Source organism: Lampetra fluviatilis, chromosome 24 (genome assembly GCF_964198595.1).
Source record: "Lampetra fluviatilis chromosome 24, kcLamFluv1.1, whole genome shotgun sequence".
In the NCBI taxonomy this organism is placed as follows: Eukaryota; Metazoa; Chordata; class Hyperoartia; order Petromyzontiformes; family Petromyzontidae; genus Lampetra; species Lampetra fluviatilis.
In genome coordinates this window covers 788,123-803,832 of record NC_136298.1, presented here as the reverse complement: position 1 = coordinate 803,832, position 15,710 = coordinate 788,123, and the positions used below count along the sequence as shown (strand labels likewise).

Sequence of the window (15,710 nt, the reverse complement as noted above, 5' to 3'; positions counted from 1 at the left end):
ATATTGGCAATGTTGTTGTAATGTTGGAATGACCGGTATAGTGATGTAAATGCCTTTATGGTGCCGTTAAGTTGTTGTAGTAAATACGAGGCCTAGTTAGTAACGAAGCCTGCGACTTTCCTTATTGTGGATGTTACTTGTGGTTTAGTAGGTCGAGTCAGACTTGTGCCTATGTTGCGATCCTGAGAGTAAAGATGACAAAGTATCTCATCCACAGTTTAGTGTTATGTGTAATGCTGTACATTTGGGGTACAGTGGGATGAATACACGATGTGCCTGTATGCAACGCACCGGCTTGTGCTCTTGTCTAGCTGTTCAGTGGTAATGTAGGGGCCTGGTCCGTCCAAAATCTATTGTTATTTAAGACAATGTTCTGATGCTGTGGTGTTCATTGTGTTGGTGTTTCCGGATTATAACAGATGCTGTATCTGTGTTTTCTCACCAGTTTTACCTTGTTACAATCAATAAATGACGATTGGAGTTGGACGTTCATCCTGGCTCCGAGGGTTTATTGAACGCAAGGTTATCTACTCGACTAGCGGTGCAACGCAGCGCACAGCGAGGCCGAGATAGGTGTGTTGTAAGAACGCTGTGTGTGTAGATGAGGCCTAGCTCCGCCCATTTACCCTTGGGTTGAGCCCACCAAAATCCGATATAAACTCTTGTTGCAGCAGCTCTTTCTCCTATGTCAGCAGTTCTCCTGCTGTATCTGTTCCACCTGATGACACCCGCTTGTGTTGCGATCGAAATGTCGTGATTTATTTTATTTTATACCTACGTGACTTTACCGAAAGAACCAAAGAGTATGATGAATGTATATTTGGAGTTTGCGTCTCTCCATTGTCGCGTGGATTTTTCTGCGGGTCCTCCGGTTTTTCGATCCACATTTGTAATTAACATCACGCTTTTCGAGTATTTGGCTGCTATACATTTTCACATGATATCGCTTCTGAAAAAGAGCTTCATAGCTCAGAGGGCCTTACCTAGTAAAATAAAAATTATTATTTTGGATTGGTGTCCGATGAAGAATCGAGCAAGCTTATGTGAGTCCCGTGCATTGCAAGATGTTGAGACTTTGTGTTCTAGAGTACAAGGTGTGCGTGTTGTAAACTAGTCATCCATCTTATACAGTTCCAGGCGTGTGTTTGAGACTTCTCAGCATGTGTGTTATGGAGAGCACAGAGTGCCAATGTTGCGGAGTTGTGTGCCGAGCGGCGAGCGAGCGTAGGTTCGGTGAATCGGTCAGGAGTCGACTCCCCCCTTGCGCCCTGCGGTTTCTCCCACAAGGCAGCGGCGCCACCCCTCTGGAACATGGGCGCTCGCGAGTCCAGTTGCCGCCTGTCTGGGAATTGACATCTGGGTTGGGTGGCAGGACTCGATGTGCACTGAGATCTGGTACTGGTATTGCACTGAATTCTATGGCAGGATAACAGACCAAGGCCGACTGAGAAATGCCTGTGGGGAAAAGTGGCAACCCCATCCCTCTCATGCACCCAGTCACTCGTTCACTCGTCCATTCATGCACCCACTCATCGACTCCCACACTCAGATTACCCACACCCTCCACGGTTGCCACCTGTCCGCGTTCGACCCAGTGCGGGAATGTGCGCCTTTGTTTGGGTGGCAGTAATTGATTCGCACAGAGATCTGGTACCATTACTCTGTGTAAAGCTTCACGACGGTATAGTGCACCGTTTTGACAGGCTTAGGCTGACTGAGATATCTTGCTAATCTTTGGTCGACGGTGGAAAAGGTGGTGGACTCTACTCGCTGCGCTAGCTGTGCAGCCAGAGTGGCCATCATATGTGACGTGCGCCGCGATGCCATTGCAATGGGGACGCGAGGCCTTGTTAATTCGCGGTAGCTTTATTTGCACGGGGGCTTTCATCTCACCCGGGGATTAATAAGCGTCACTCTCGGACACCGCTTTCTCCTCTGCCTCGCCCCGCGCGATCCCCGCGGACGCAACTGTGGCTGCCTCTGGGCGAGTGGTGGATTTTTACCCACAAGCCCCTTCATGAACACGGCACGCGAAGCGCGGAGGGCTCGCCGGTAGATGTGGGTGTCGGCTGCCCTTCCCCAGAAACAAGTTGCCTTTGCAACCTTCAGGCTGCAGCCCCCAGGAGACTGGGTTTGGCTGCAGTCGTCATCGAAGCAACGAGCTGGGAGGAACTGGGCGACCCGAGCGTTCCTCGGTCGACCCCGTGAAAACACCAGCACCCCGTTTTTTGCGAAGCCACTTCGACGCAGCTGCCGACCATCACCTGCGATGGCGCACCGCTGGTCCCTACACCCTGGGTTAGCACAAAAACATCGGGGACATGCCATGTACGCGCGCGTGTCCCTGCTCGTCACAGTTCTATGTTTGTTCCATGATTGCGCACGGTGCGGCTTGGATGTGGCATTAAGAGTTTCTGTATGTGTTTGAACCTGCGCATTAAAACTCAACGCGGATCCACTGCAGAATAGGTGCGTTCATACACCCGCTTCTCGTCTCAATCAACCCTGCCTTGCATTTTACCGTTGGGGCCTTGTAGTTTCAAGGTCTTAAAGAGTCCCAGAAGCAGGTGGAGACTAAAAACTAATGTCACAAGCGAATGAGTGGGTAAGTCGGTGAGAGTTGTGAATTGGTTGGCAAGGGAGTGAGTCGATGAGTGAAAGGCTCAGTCAATTCGTGGGTAAGTCTATGAATCGGTGGGTGTGAGCGAGTTCATTAACTTGTGTGAGTCAACTAGTATGTTGATGATTTGCTAAGTTTAACGAGTGAGAGAGATGGCTAATTTAATGCATCGGTCAGCGAATTAGTGGGTGGGGTATGAGAGTAAGCTTGTGAGTTTGTGAGTGAGCCGGTGAGTGAATCGCTAAGTGCTAATCCAGAATTGATTTATCCGGATCTGGTTCTTCATCAGGCACGTGGTGGTGATGCTGGCCGTGCTGCTGCTGCTGCTTGGAGTTTGAGCGTTGACCCTGCAGGTTGGGCAGCAGCAGCACCCGCGTGCCACCCAGCGGTAGTGGGGCCGCGGTGGGCACTTCCGCCGCCTTGCCGTTCTGTGCCGCTTCCAGATCCTCCTCCCATGGCGCGCTGCCATTCACCGTCTGTGGAGCAGCGCAAGAGGAAAATCCAGCACCGGCAGCGCCGGCGGTTACCAGCCGCACATTGTGAGTTCAATGTTGCCCGGTCTTGCGGTGTATTTTGGGTACATTTCACCACTTTAAAAAAAGGTAATCGGGCAAAACCCAGTAGAGTTTGTTTTACAGGCCACCTTCATCAGATGAAGGTGACATGTGAAGTTGAAATGGGATCAGGTGTTGAGGTGTTAACTACCTCGCCTGGTGTACAGGAGGACGCGGGTTCGATCTGAACCCTGACGCCTGCTGTTTATTTTGAGTCCTTCGTTTTTTCCTCTATTTAGAATCGACATTCGTTGAGAGTATTTTGCTGCTATAAATTTCCACATGATAAGCCACTTTGTTGAGCTATCATTTGTGAAAAAGAGCTATATAGCTCGGTAGGCCTTAGCTGGTAAAAAAAAAATAGAAAGAAGTAAAAATACAATAATTGGTTATGGAAAACATTCCAAAAAGCTCATTCTGCCGGAACTAAAATGTTTTCTAATTTACGGTTGGTGAAACCAGGGCTTCATAATTGATGATTTTTATATTGAAATTGCACCACCAAATTTAGGGCCTGAGACTGGAGGACACTTTGACAATTGTAGAGACTACCTGACGATGCCGGCCGTCGGTCGGTCGGAGCGCCACGTCTGCACCCCGGTGTGCACTGCGTTGGGAATCTCTATCCAGCAACGACACAGCTGGGGCTTAGGGCAACCAGCAACCGGCACGTTTTGTCATCGCATAACAGCGTTATTGATATGGTCATGTCAGGTGGAGGAGGATTTACGACATGCAATTTCGCTTGTGCGGCGATTCGACCCGAAGATCGGTTACGAATCATATTGGTCTCGGACGCCCATGCATTAAAACTAAGCTGGGCTTAATTCAAGCTGGAGTTGTCTGGGGCTTATCTCCAGTGCTTAAGTTGCAGGTAGAGGCATGTGGTTAAGCACGGCACGCACACGCATGGTATGTGTGCGTACTTGGTGTCAAGTTGGGACGGGATCCATCAACAGTAACCAGTGGTCGCCTTCTCAAAGCACCACCCCCCCTACCCCCAAAAGCAAAGATCTCCCGTGTAACAGATTGAAGGGACAAGTGCTGTTAAGCGAGCACCTATGAAGGCCGGAATGGCACATGAGGAGGTGGTTGACCAGCACCATACCCTGCCGCCTTTGTCTCCAAAGTGCCGACATTTACACACCACACCAGGTACTCATTAAAGGCTGAGAACCCAAGTTTGGTTCAAATTTTCGCCGCTGTTATTAGTCGGGAGCGGGAATCGAACTCGGGTCGCCGGGTTCGCCCCCACGTGAGTGTGTATACTGCCGTAAACGCACCGTGTTGTACTTCATCGTCTTGTTGCATGGCCCGCACACATCCAGCGTGAAGTATGCGCGCCGGACAGCCTCCTCCACGTACGGGAAGGCCAGGATGCTCAAGGGCAGCCCCACCTTGGCCACGAGCCGTCCACATCTGTGCGTGCCACGACAACAACAACATCGACATCACCCAAAAGGCGGCTTCACTGGCCTCGAGCTCGATGGCCTCTGCGTGACCCTGGGGTATTGGCCACCTGTCCGGGTTAGACGTGGACAGTCTGGGGATTGGCGTCTGGTCTTCGGGGGTAGAAGCAAGGAATTAATTTGCCCAGAGATCTGGTAACCGGTGTTTTGAGAAACCTAATTTCAGGATGCTTCTGAGTTGTGATGCGAGACTAAGGTTGACTAAGAACGACGCCGGGGGGGTTGGTCTGTGCTGTTGGAGCCATCCCAGAGGTGTCAATTACCCGGTTGCTGCAGAGGCCACCACAGATATTTATACCGAGGAGGCACAAGTTTACTGGACCTGATTTATTCCAAAAATGTAATGTTAATGCACAACCCCTTCTCGATCCATTTCCAGATAAAGGCCTTCCCATGGCTTTCAGTCATGAAGATTGTTTGGCCATACTTCACCAAATTTGTTCAGCGCTGTTGAGATGTCACTCGCTGCTGATGTTAGCCATGGCCGGAAATTGAACTCTGGTTACCAGGTTTACAGTACAATGTGCTAACCAGAAAAAGATCTCGCTGGACTGGGTCTGGGTCTAGTCTGGGCAAAAGGACATGATGTGGTGTCGACTCATGCCCTGGGTCCATAGTCTGAGTCTTGACCCATGGACCAGGTCTGGCCGGGTGTATAGACCCAGTCTGCTTTTCTCCACAGCCTGCTCTGGTTATATCTATGGGACCTTTTTGCCAGTATCAAAGTATGACAAATAGGAATAGGTTTTACGCTTCCAAAAGGTATCTACAGTATTTGATGTTTGAGCATATTAACACCTATTTTATTTGTAGACTTAAAACTTTCGTGACTGCAGTAATTCATATTATTGGTTCTTTCGGTAAAGTCACGTAAATAGAAAACAAAAATACAGTAATTAAAGCAAAAAAACCCGAAACGTAGTGGGTTTTTTACTTTTTTGATTTGTATTTACGTAACTTTACCGAAAGAACCAAGAATATACCTTTTATTGCCATAAATAGTCAAATTTATTCTTATTTTTCATAGTCTGGATCAATGGTTTGTGACCCCGTGCGGCTCGGAGGACTGGGCCTGTGTATCCCTGTGCCCCTCTCCCCCATGCCCCACCGTGCCTCTCCATGCCCCCCATGGCATCCCGTGCGCCCCCCCGTCTCTTCGTGCCCCCCTCCCGTATCTCTCTGTGCCCCCCCCCGTGGCTCTCCGTGCCCTACCATGCCCCCCATACACCCACCCGTGGCCCCCCGTGTCTCCGGCATGCTCGCACACCGGTCGTAGATGAAGAAGTCGTCCTTGGTGCCGCCGAGCGTGCTCCATACGTCCGTGTCGTTGGGCGCGTGTTGCAGCACGGGGATGGCGGGCGGCACCTGGGCCTTCAGACGCTCGTAGCGCGCCAGCGAGGCGGAGCTGTTGTCATTGACGATGAGGTAGTGGATGCCCCGCAGGCCCTCCTTCCACAGGTGGCCCCGCAGCTCCTTCAGGCTGCGGTGAAAAAAGGTGGCGCAAACTGCGAGCGTCTGACGGGGAACATTTCTCCTGGATAATCCTGGGAGGAAATGCCTCGTTTTGCAAGGGTCCCAGTTTATTCTGTTCAACCGGGCGAGGAATCGAGCAAGCCAGGGGCATGAGTCTGCCTGTCGGTGGTTCATCCCAATGGAGTAATTTAGCGGCGTAATTTTTTTAAATGGCGAAATCTGTGACCCTTACGCAGGCACGCGATGGTCTCCTCTTGCGAATGAGGGTCACGGGGATTTGTGACGTCCACTGCGAGTGAAGATGTCCAGGAGTGCTATTATTTTTTATTGTTGTTATGATTGTAATTATAAGGATGGGTGTTATTATTATTGTAATAACGGCTATTGCACCCGCAGCGTTAATCACGGTGGCCACTGGATTCGGACAGTGAATCTCTGCAAAAAGCAGCGAGCTACCGCTGGGCCACGGCTCGGCCCCAAAGGGTGTCCAGGGCGTCGACTGACACGTACGTAGCAAATGCACGCGTAGCAAACGCGCATAGCAAACACACGCACATCGCAAACATGCACATAGCAAACGTGCATGCAAATACGCGCACGCATAGCAAACACGCGCATAGCAAACGCGTATAGCAAACACGTACATAGCAAACGCGTATAGCAAACACGTACATAGCAAACGTGCGTATAGCATGCACGCACATAGCAAAAACGCGCGTAGCAAATGCGCATAGCAAACACGCACAAAGCAAACGCGCATAATAAACACACGCAGAACAAACACGTACATAGCAAACACGTTTTGGCATGTGTAGGGGTGTTAGAGAGAGAGCCGTTATGCATGGCAGCTTATGGGAAACAAACACAGTGGGCGGGGCTACGTGAGTGCACGGGGGGGGGGTGCTCTCAACTACGTCCGCACCAGGCAGCCCGGGGCTGAGTATAAAGGGGGATGTGTCAGAGGGCTCGGGGCAGAATGCTAAGCTAAACCAGTGAAGACCGAAGATCGTCTAGCTAGAGCCCTGGACTCCCCTGGGACGCCGCCCTTGTCAGGGCCGCGCAGGACCGAGCCAGCGGCGTGGTCCCGAGAACCAGAGCTAGTGCTCTGGGACTCCGGGTACCGTAGCCCGACTTACCAGTGTCGGGCCAGACAGCCTCCCCTAGCCCGTTAGTGGAGGACTATGAGGTAGGTCAGAGATAGCTAGCAGTGTATTCCCAGCTAGCCGGGTGAGGGGGCCGATACCCCCTCCAGTATTGTATGTCCGCGGTTGTGACAACTGTTGCGGAATAAATACGTGTGCCTCAACCCCGGGTGTCCAAGAGTCCTCAACGGTATTACATCTGGTGTCAGAAGTAAAAATCTACGAACATGGACACGCGCCGGTCAGCTCGGGTCAGGATACCGGGGGTGGAGGACACCGCTGCAGTCGGAGAGCACGGGACGGGTGAAGAGAGCACGGAGCAGTCGGGGCCAGATACGGCTACGCCGCAGCAACAGGAGGGTGGAGAGGTGTCGGCAGAGGGGCTGAGGCAGGCGCACGCCAAGCTGATGGAGCTGCTGCACGCCGCTGCCAGCATGCTGGACCACATCACTCAGCTGGGGGCTGCTGGACCGCCACGGGCAACGAAAGCCGACGACCACAGTGCCTTCCCGCCATTTCGGCGGAACACCAATTTGAAAATCCCGCCATCACCGCAGCTGCAGTTGAGGGCGTGGCCGGCCTGAGCATCGCGTCCAACGGCGGGCATACAGTACCTGCCGCGTCATCGCCAACGGACGGGACGTCACCACGGATGCGACCGGCGATGCCATCGGTCGTGCGCGCCGAAGCAGAGCCGGGTGAGGGGGACGAGGGAGGGCGACCTTCTGCGGCAGCCGCTGCGCTACATCAGCGACTGCCTCCACTCAAAGAATTTGTGGGCGAGGAAGGCGACTGGGGCGGCTTCCAGCGGCGCTTCCTCGCTCACCAGGAGATGGCGAAGTGGACGGACGCCGAGGCTCTCCGCGCGCTGCCAGCACTCCTCGACAGCGACGCCCTCGCCACTTTAACATCAGCACCAAAGGAGAGGCGCTCTACGCTGCAGACGGCGATGCAGGTGCTGGCTGCAGTTTATGGTCCGCCGTCAGACTGTCGCCAACTCTTCTACGATCGCCAGCGGGGGCCAAAGGAGTCGCCTCTGGCGTACCGCACAAGCCTCCTGGCACTGGCAAAGGCGGCCTGTCCACGGATGGACAACGAAGGTGTCGACGCCATGGTTACAGAGAAGATACTCCTGCTGGCGGACGACATGGAGATCGTCATCGTCGCACAGGACGATGCGGAGATGTGCTCCCTCCAAGCAGCACGACTCCTCCACGCAAACCTGCTCGCGCAACGACGCAAGGACAGCAAGGCGGCGAGCGGGCGTACCATGGCCGCAGCCACCCTCCCGGCGGAGGAGATCTGCGCCATCGACCATCAACGGCGGCAGGGAGCGGGAGTACGGGCGGACCGGGGCGGCTCGAGCCATCCCGATCATCCGTCGTCGTCACCAGCGCTCCCGCGCTGCTACAACTGCGGCATCTGGGGTCATGTCGCCTCGGGGTGCCGCTCTTATCGGCAGCGCGGGACGACACCTCGACGGGACGCCGGCCCTCTTCCCAAGCTCCATCATCATAACCCGGCGAGTCGCGGCACCTCACATGTTTGGCCCACGCACACACCCGCCACACACTCATACACCGCACCGATTGGGGGGCCAATATCGCGCACCATCGCTCCAACACGCACCGCTCTGGGTACTCAGATTGAACCCAGCCAGTGGTCCGTGTTGGCCCATCGTGTTGTAGCCACGTCGTCGGGGTCGTCGGCTGTTGTGGGGCACATCGACGGGGTCGAGGTGCGCATCCTGGTCAATACGGGAGCATCGGCGACCATTATTTCGGAGTTAATTTACAATATTCTCCCTGCCCAGAGCCGTCCTTTGATGCCTGTTAACGTGCCATTCTTTGCTGCTAACGGGGGCTCACTTGGCATCATCGGACAGATTTGAGCCCTAATTTGTATCGGGGATATTAAATTGTCTGGGCCGATTTTTGTTTCCTCCTCGCTGGCGGTTCCGTGCCTGCTGGGGACGGACTTCCTGGCCAAAATGCCGATTAGGATATTAATCGACCAGGGATGCATTGAGCTCCCGTCGGGACGACGCATGGCATTTCTGCCATCCCCCGGTACGAGTCGGACGGCGTTCTTAACGGTGCCGGCGTTTGTAGATAGAACGGTGCGCGTTCCTCCGGGGGCACAAATGTTGGTTCCTTTGAAACTTCGGCGGCCCTTCGCTAAGGGCATTGGGGCCCAAGGGGTTCTGCTGGGGCCATCTAGGGCCAGGGTTAGTGGACCTCATTTACTTTCGGCCCAGACCATAGTAAGAGGGGACGGAGACCCCTTCATCGCGGTCCTCAATGTGGGCTCGCAGACGGTGGTGGTCCTGCAGGGGACTGTGCTTGCTCACGCGACGCCGGTGCCCTGTGAGGAACCCGTCGCGAATCACGTGAGTGCTGTCCCTGCGCCGCGACCACATTCGGACAGCGATGAAGGGTGGCTCGAGGCGCTTTGTGCGGGATCGACGGACCTGTCAAATTCAGAGCGTCAACAGCTTAAAATGCTACTGCGGGAATTTTCCGACGTTTTCAGTCGGGACAAATATGATTTGGGTTGCACTCATCTGCTGCGTCACCATATTGATACGGGTGACAGCGCGCCAATACGCCAGAATCCGTTTCGGTTAAGTCCCGCCGAAAAGGACCATCTCAAATCGGCTATTGATGACATGTTAGCCGCTGACATAATTTCTCCTTCCACCAGCCCTTGGGGAGCGCCGATCGTCCTGGTTAAAAAGCAGGACGGCTCGTTGCGGTTTTGCGTTGATTTTCGGCGCCTTAACAAAATTTCGGTTGCCGACGCATACCCGCTCCCACGGATGGACGAATCGCTGGACGCCTTGGCGGGAGCGCGATTCTTCTCCACATTGGATTTACTTTCAGGATTCTGGCAGCTTCCTCTGGATGATGATTCAAAGCCTAAAACTGCTTTCCGTACACCGCACGGCCTGTTCCAATTCAACCGGTTGCCGATGGGACTCCACTCAGCACCGGCAACTTTACAGCGTTTGATGGAATTGGTTTTGGCTGGATTGCAATGGGATTCGTGCCTGATTTATTTGGATGATGTTATCGTCTTTAGTAAAACTTTTGACGAACATCTCCAGAGGTTGCGGGCGGTTTTCCTAAAGATGCGGGCTGCTAATTTGAAATTCAAACCCCAAAAATGTCATCTGTTACGCGATTCGGTGCGTTATTTGGGACACATCGTGGGGCGCTCAGGTATTGCTACCGATCCCGCCAAAACGCAGTGCGTCAGCTCCTGGCCGACTCCCACCTCGGTGGGAGAGGTCAGGAGTTTTATTGGCTTCGCGTCGTATTACCGACGTTTCGTCGCAGATTTTGCAACGATTGCGAAACCCCTACACGCTTTAACATCAAAAGGGGTTCAGTTCCACTGGGGTCAGGAGGAGGAGGCTGCTTTCTGCTCCCTTCGGGACGCCCTGGTAAAAGCTCCTCCCTTGAGTTACCCCAATTTTTCTAAGCCTTTTTTGCTCGACACCGATGCGAGCAACACAGGTATTGGGGGCGTGCTTTCCCAGGTGGTTGACGGCGTGGAACGGGTGGTTGCGTACGGCAGTCGGGTGTTGTCTCCGGCGGAGCAAAGATATTGTGTCACCCGTCGGGAACTGTTGGCAATTGTCTATTTCATCCAACAGTATCGCCCATATCTGTACGGTCGGCATTTCACCGTCCGCACAGATCATGCGGCACTGCAGTACGCCCTGCGAGTTCAACAGCCATCGGGACAATTGTCCCGATGGTTGGAGATCCTCCAGGATTTTGATTTTGAAACCACCTACCGTAAGGGCGTTCGCCACACAAATGCTGACGCTCTGTCGCGCATGCCAACCACCTCCGAATGTGCATGCCTCCTGGGGTCGGGACGTTGCAGGCCAGCAGGGGACATACCGGTTCCGGTCCTGGCGGCCGCCGGCCACGAGGAAACATTGGTTCCAAATTCAATCGCACAACAGGGAAAAGATTCCCTGTTGGGGATGCCCGTCAGTGAATGGGGGCACCTCCAGATGGAGGATACCTCTCTCCTCGGGTTGCGTCGTCGCGTCGGCTGTGCTGGGCAGGGCAGGGGTGATGCCGACGCATGGGAATTGGTGCATGGTCTGCTGATGCACTGGGACGGAAAATCCCATCGACATCGGCTGGTGGTCCCGTCGGGGTTGCGGGGCAAGGCGGTGTGGGCCGCACATGAGCGCCTCCTACACCTGGGGACCCAAAAGACCCTCGCCTTACTCCAACTCGATTATTTTTGGCCAGGCATGATGAAGGATGTCGGGGATTTACTGGGGTCATGCCCTCGGTGCGCGCAACGAAAACCGCCAGCACGTGTGTCTAACCCACCCTTGCAGTCAATCAAAGTGTCCAAACTTAACGAACTCGTCGCGCTGGATATTTTGGGCCCATTCCCCGCCACACCCAGGGGCAATAGATATTTGTTAACTGGTGTGGAGTATTTTACACGCTGGCCTATGGCCTGGCCCCTTGCCAACCAGTCGGCAGCAGCCATCGTGGAGGCCTTTGTTCAGGGTTATGTCCTGGACAAAGGTGCTCCGGAGCGGCTGCTGACCGACCAGGGCAAAATTTTTTCCGGTAAATTGCTCAAAAAAGTCTGTGAGCTCCTGGGCACGAAGAAAATTCGTACCTCCCCGTATCACCCGCAGACTGACGGGATGGTCGAGCGTCTGCATCGGACCATCGCGTCAATGTTGTCACAGCAGGTGTCGGACTCACAGACCGATTGGGACTTGCAAATTCAAGGGGTATTGGCGGCGTACCGGATGGCCCCCCACGCAGCTACGGGATTTTCACCCTTCTACCTCATGTACGGCCGCGAACCTGACCCGCCTGTTCGTGCCCAGCTGCAGATCCCTGCGCCTCAGGGAAAAACTAAATTGGCTGACCATGTAAAATTTAATTTGGCCAAATTGACAGAGGCACGGGATGCTGCCATGCAAAACTCTGACCTCCGTCAGAAAGCGAATGAGCGGCTCAGACTGGGTCGGGCGCACATGCTGCAGTGGAAGCCGGGGAACAAGGCATGGCTGCACTGTCCCCAGGTGCCACTCGCAACCTCCTCTAAGCTGGTGCGGCCGTGGCGGGGCCCTGTGGAGGTGGTCGAGGTTTTGCGACCGCAGTGCGTGCGCATCAAATGGGGGAAGCGGCGGTGGTTCGTCCACCCCTCTAGATTAAAACCCTTCGTTGCGGTACACATCCCCACTTCACACACGCGTGGCCAAACATGTGGGGGGTCGACCGACTCACTGGGTCCATCTCCGTCGCGCTCACCTAATGCCTTGCCAGCTGTGCCACCTCCAGGTGCATGAGGAATGACGGGCTCACGCCCGATCACCTTTCCTGGGGATGCCAAGGGTCACGCGGCGTCGGATGAGGACTCACTCCGAGACGGACAGTTGCCACCTGACGGTCCACCACCCGGGGTTACCCCATGTGAGGGGCCCGCTGCGCGGACACGCGCTAAAATGCGCAGACTGTTGTGAGGCCGGAAGATGTGTACATAGGTTGTGTTCATTGCGTGTTGTGTGTGTGGTGGGTTCCCTGCAAATTGTGTATAGACTGTTTTTACAGAATTTGTATTTAATCGGGGGGGTGCGTCGGGTTGTTTTCTCTTCTTGCTGTTGCGTTCTTGTTGTGTTGTTCTTGTTGAAAAATAGTGAGGCACACGCGCGGTCAGGGGGTAAATGCGCTTTTATTGTCGTTTTTTTTGTATGTTGGCAGCCGGGACGGCTGCAAGCTATGCGGGGGGGGGGGGGGTGATGTAGGGGTGTTAGAGAGAGAGCCGTTATGCATGGCAGCTTATGGGAAACAAACACAGTGGGCGGGGCTACGTGAGTGCACGGGGGGGGGGGTGCTCTCAACGACGTCCGCACCAGGCAGCCCGGGGCCCCACCCCTCAGCGGGGGTTGAGTATAAAGGGGGATGTGTCAGAGGGCTCGGGGCAGAATGTTAAGCTAAACCAGTGAAGACCGAAGATCGTCTAGCTAGAGCCCTGGACTCCCCTGGGACGCCGCCCTTGTCAGGGCCGCGCAGGACCGAGCCAGCGGCGTGGTCCCGAGAACCAGAGCTAGTGCTCTGGGACTCCGGGTACCGTAGCCCGACTTACCAGTGTCGGGCCAGACAGCCTCCCCCTAGCCCGTTAGTGGAGGACTAGGAGGTAGGTCAGAGATAGCTAGCAGTGTATTCCCAGCTAGCCGGGTGAGGGGGCCGATACCCCCTCCAGTATTGTATGTCCGCGGTTGTGACAACTGTTGCGGAATAAATACGTGTGCCTCAACCCCGGGTGTCCAAGAGTCCTCAACGGTATTACACATGTATGATTGCATTGTGTGTGTGCTCATTAGAGGCAGAAGAGGGCAGTGCATGAATGCCTTCCATCTAAAAGCTGTTCCCAATAACCAAATAAGCGGACAATGCTGCTTTACATATCCATCCCTCCACATAAAACTTGAAAAAAAAATCATACATCTCATCAGCCATCCGGCCTTCGTACTGATGAGACACTTGAATGTGGAAACCGGTTGGGGCTCACAGAAGGGGACCTTGTGGCTGATGGCCGATGGCTGATGTGTCAAGCTATGCTTGGCTCATCTCTTCCTCCCCACCATACGACGGAAGAAAATGAGACGAGAGGCACTGGGAGGGTCACAGGCATTTGGGGTGGAGGGTCCCGCTGGCCACACCCCAAGAGTGAACTCAATCTTCCGATATTGCGGTCAAGCTCGCCGCGAGACACGACCAGCCTCCACTTACAAGAAGAGCAAACAGCAACTGGGGTTAAATTTCGATTTAAAGCTTTCGTGACTGCAGGGATTCATCTTCTTGGTTCTTTCGGTAAAGTCACGCAGAAGGGAAATAATAAAATAATACAAATAAAACATAATAAAATAATTCTCACGACGTTTCGGCCACAACGCAAGCAGCCGTCCTCAGGTGAAGAACAGGTCTGTCGGGAAGACAGCGTCTGAATGGGCACCACCAGGCTTGGCAGCGTATATTTGTAGCATATTTATGGGAAATGCGGAGAATGGAGAATGGATTCCTTGCTCCGCTGCAAGTCTCCATTCCCTGCGGAGAATGGATTCTTTGCTCCGCTGCAAGTCTCCGACCACCACTCTCCCATTGACATATTTCGTTGCTTCCTCTTAGTACCTTTCACGCGACGGTCAATGGTATAGTGTGGTGGTGGGAGTGTGCGTGTCTATCTCCCTGTGGTCTCGTAGATTTTTCTCCGGGTCCTCTGGGTTTTTGCCTCCACATTTAGAATCAACGTGCATTTAGAAGTATTTGGCTGATATAAATGCCCACATGATAAGCCGCCGCTTCCTTGAGCTGTGACAGCCAGGTCGCTTCTGAAAAAAGAGCTACGTAGCTCAGTGGTACCTTACCTGGTACAATAAACAAAAATGTTTAAGTTTACCTCTGTGCCTGCTTCAAGCAGAAGTATCAGCTGGCCTTAAGCAGCGCCAACACCACCACGCTGCCCAGCCGCTCCGTCATTGGTACCACGCTGCCACCGCCTATCGACCACACCGGAGGCCGCTTGCACCTGGCCTCCAGGGCCTCCTCGCTCTCAGTCGCGGCCGCCATGAGCTGGCTGGCGGCCGGACCTGCGGCGAGCAGCAGCAGCAGCATCCACCCGAGGATGGGGGGGGGTCCTTCGCCGGCAAGGCCCCCCACGGTGCCCGCCCAGCCCCCGGTTGGGGCCATGTGTTGCCCTGGCGGGTGGCTGCGTTGTACGGCAGCGACGACGAAGACGACGACTGCCTTGGCACTCTGGAGAGGATCTGCGCTGGAATGGAGCGATAGAATCAAGCACCAGACAAACTCATCCAATCAGAAAATTTGCCCACCCCCTCCCACCACGTGAAAGAAAGTGGGCGTGGTGTTGGTCGAAGGGGGACGTGTCTTTGCCTACGTGGTCATTGTGGACCGTGAGTCGAGGTCAATGAGTAAGGTTTGTCACGTAAACAGAACATGCCAATTCGTTACTCTCCAACACACCGGTGTGATGTACCAGTAACAAATTGTAATGTTCTGTTTACGTGACAAGCCTTACTAATTGGCTGTGTCAGGTGGTGGCGGGTTTATATTTACGTGATCTGACCCAAAAGCCTCTATTATGAATAATATTCGTCGCGAAAGCCTCCTCCTATGGTTAGTTGTATCCATTTATTGTACCGCAGCGCAGCGACCTATTACAACGGCGTGGCTATGCAAGATTCGACTGTGACCCCCTCCCATCTGCTTTCTCCCGATTCACTTTCATTGAAATATCTACGGATGGTTTTTAACCCCCTGTTACGCAATACTATGTTAGGCTATAACTGTATATATTATTTTAGTGGCACCGTATTTTGGGTTTAGAGGAAGATCGTCTCACAGTGACAGGATTAATAAAAACATTTAAAGATTACAAT

The 15,710-nt window shown here is 53.9% G+C and overlaps 1 protein-coding gene across 1 annotated transcript; it reads right to left on the bottom strand.

Annotated features, from left to right (window-relative positions):
• Positions 1-2,836: 2,836 nt before the first annotated feature.
• On the bottom strand, positions 2,837-14,925 carry LOC144941042 (selenoprotein P-like). Its single transcript, XM_078867465.1, has 4 exons — positions 14,711-14,925; positions 5,911-6,123; positions 4,458-4,593; positions 2,837-3,096 (listed from the first exon to the last, which is right to left on the bottom strand). The coding sequence occupies exons 1-4, from the start codon at positions 14,923-14,925 to the stop codon at positions 2,869-2,871; spliced, it is 792 nt and encodes a 263-aa protein (XP_078723591.1). The 3' UTR covers positions 2,837-2,868.
• Positions 14,926-15,710: the final 785 nt, after the last annotated feature.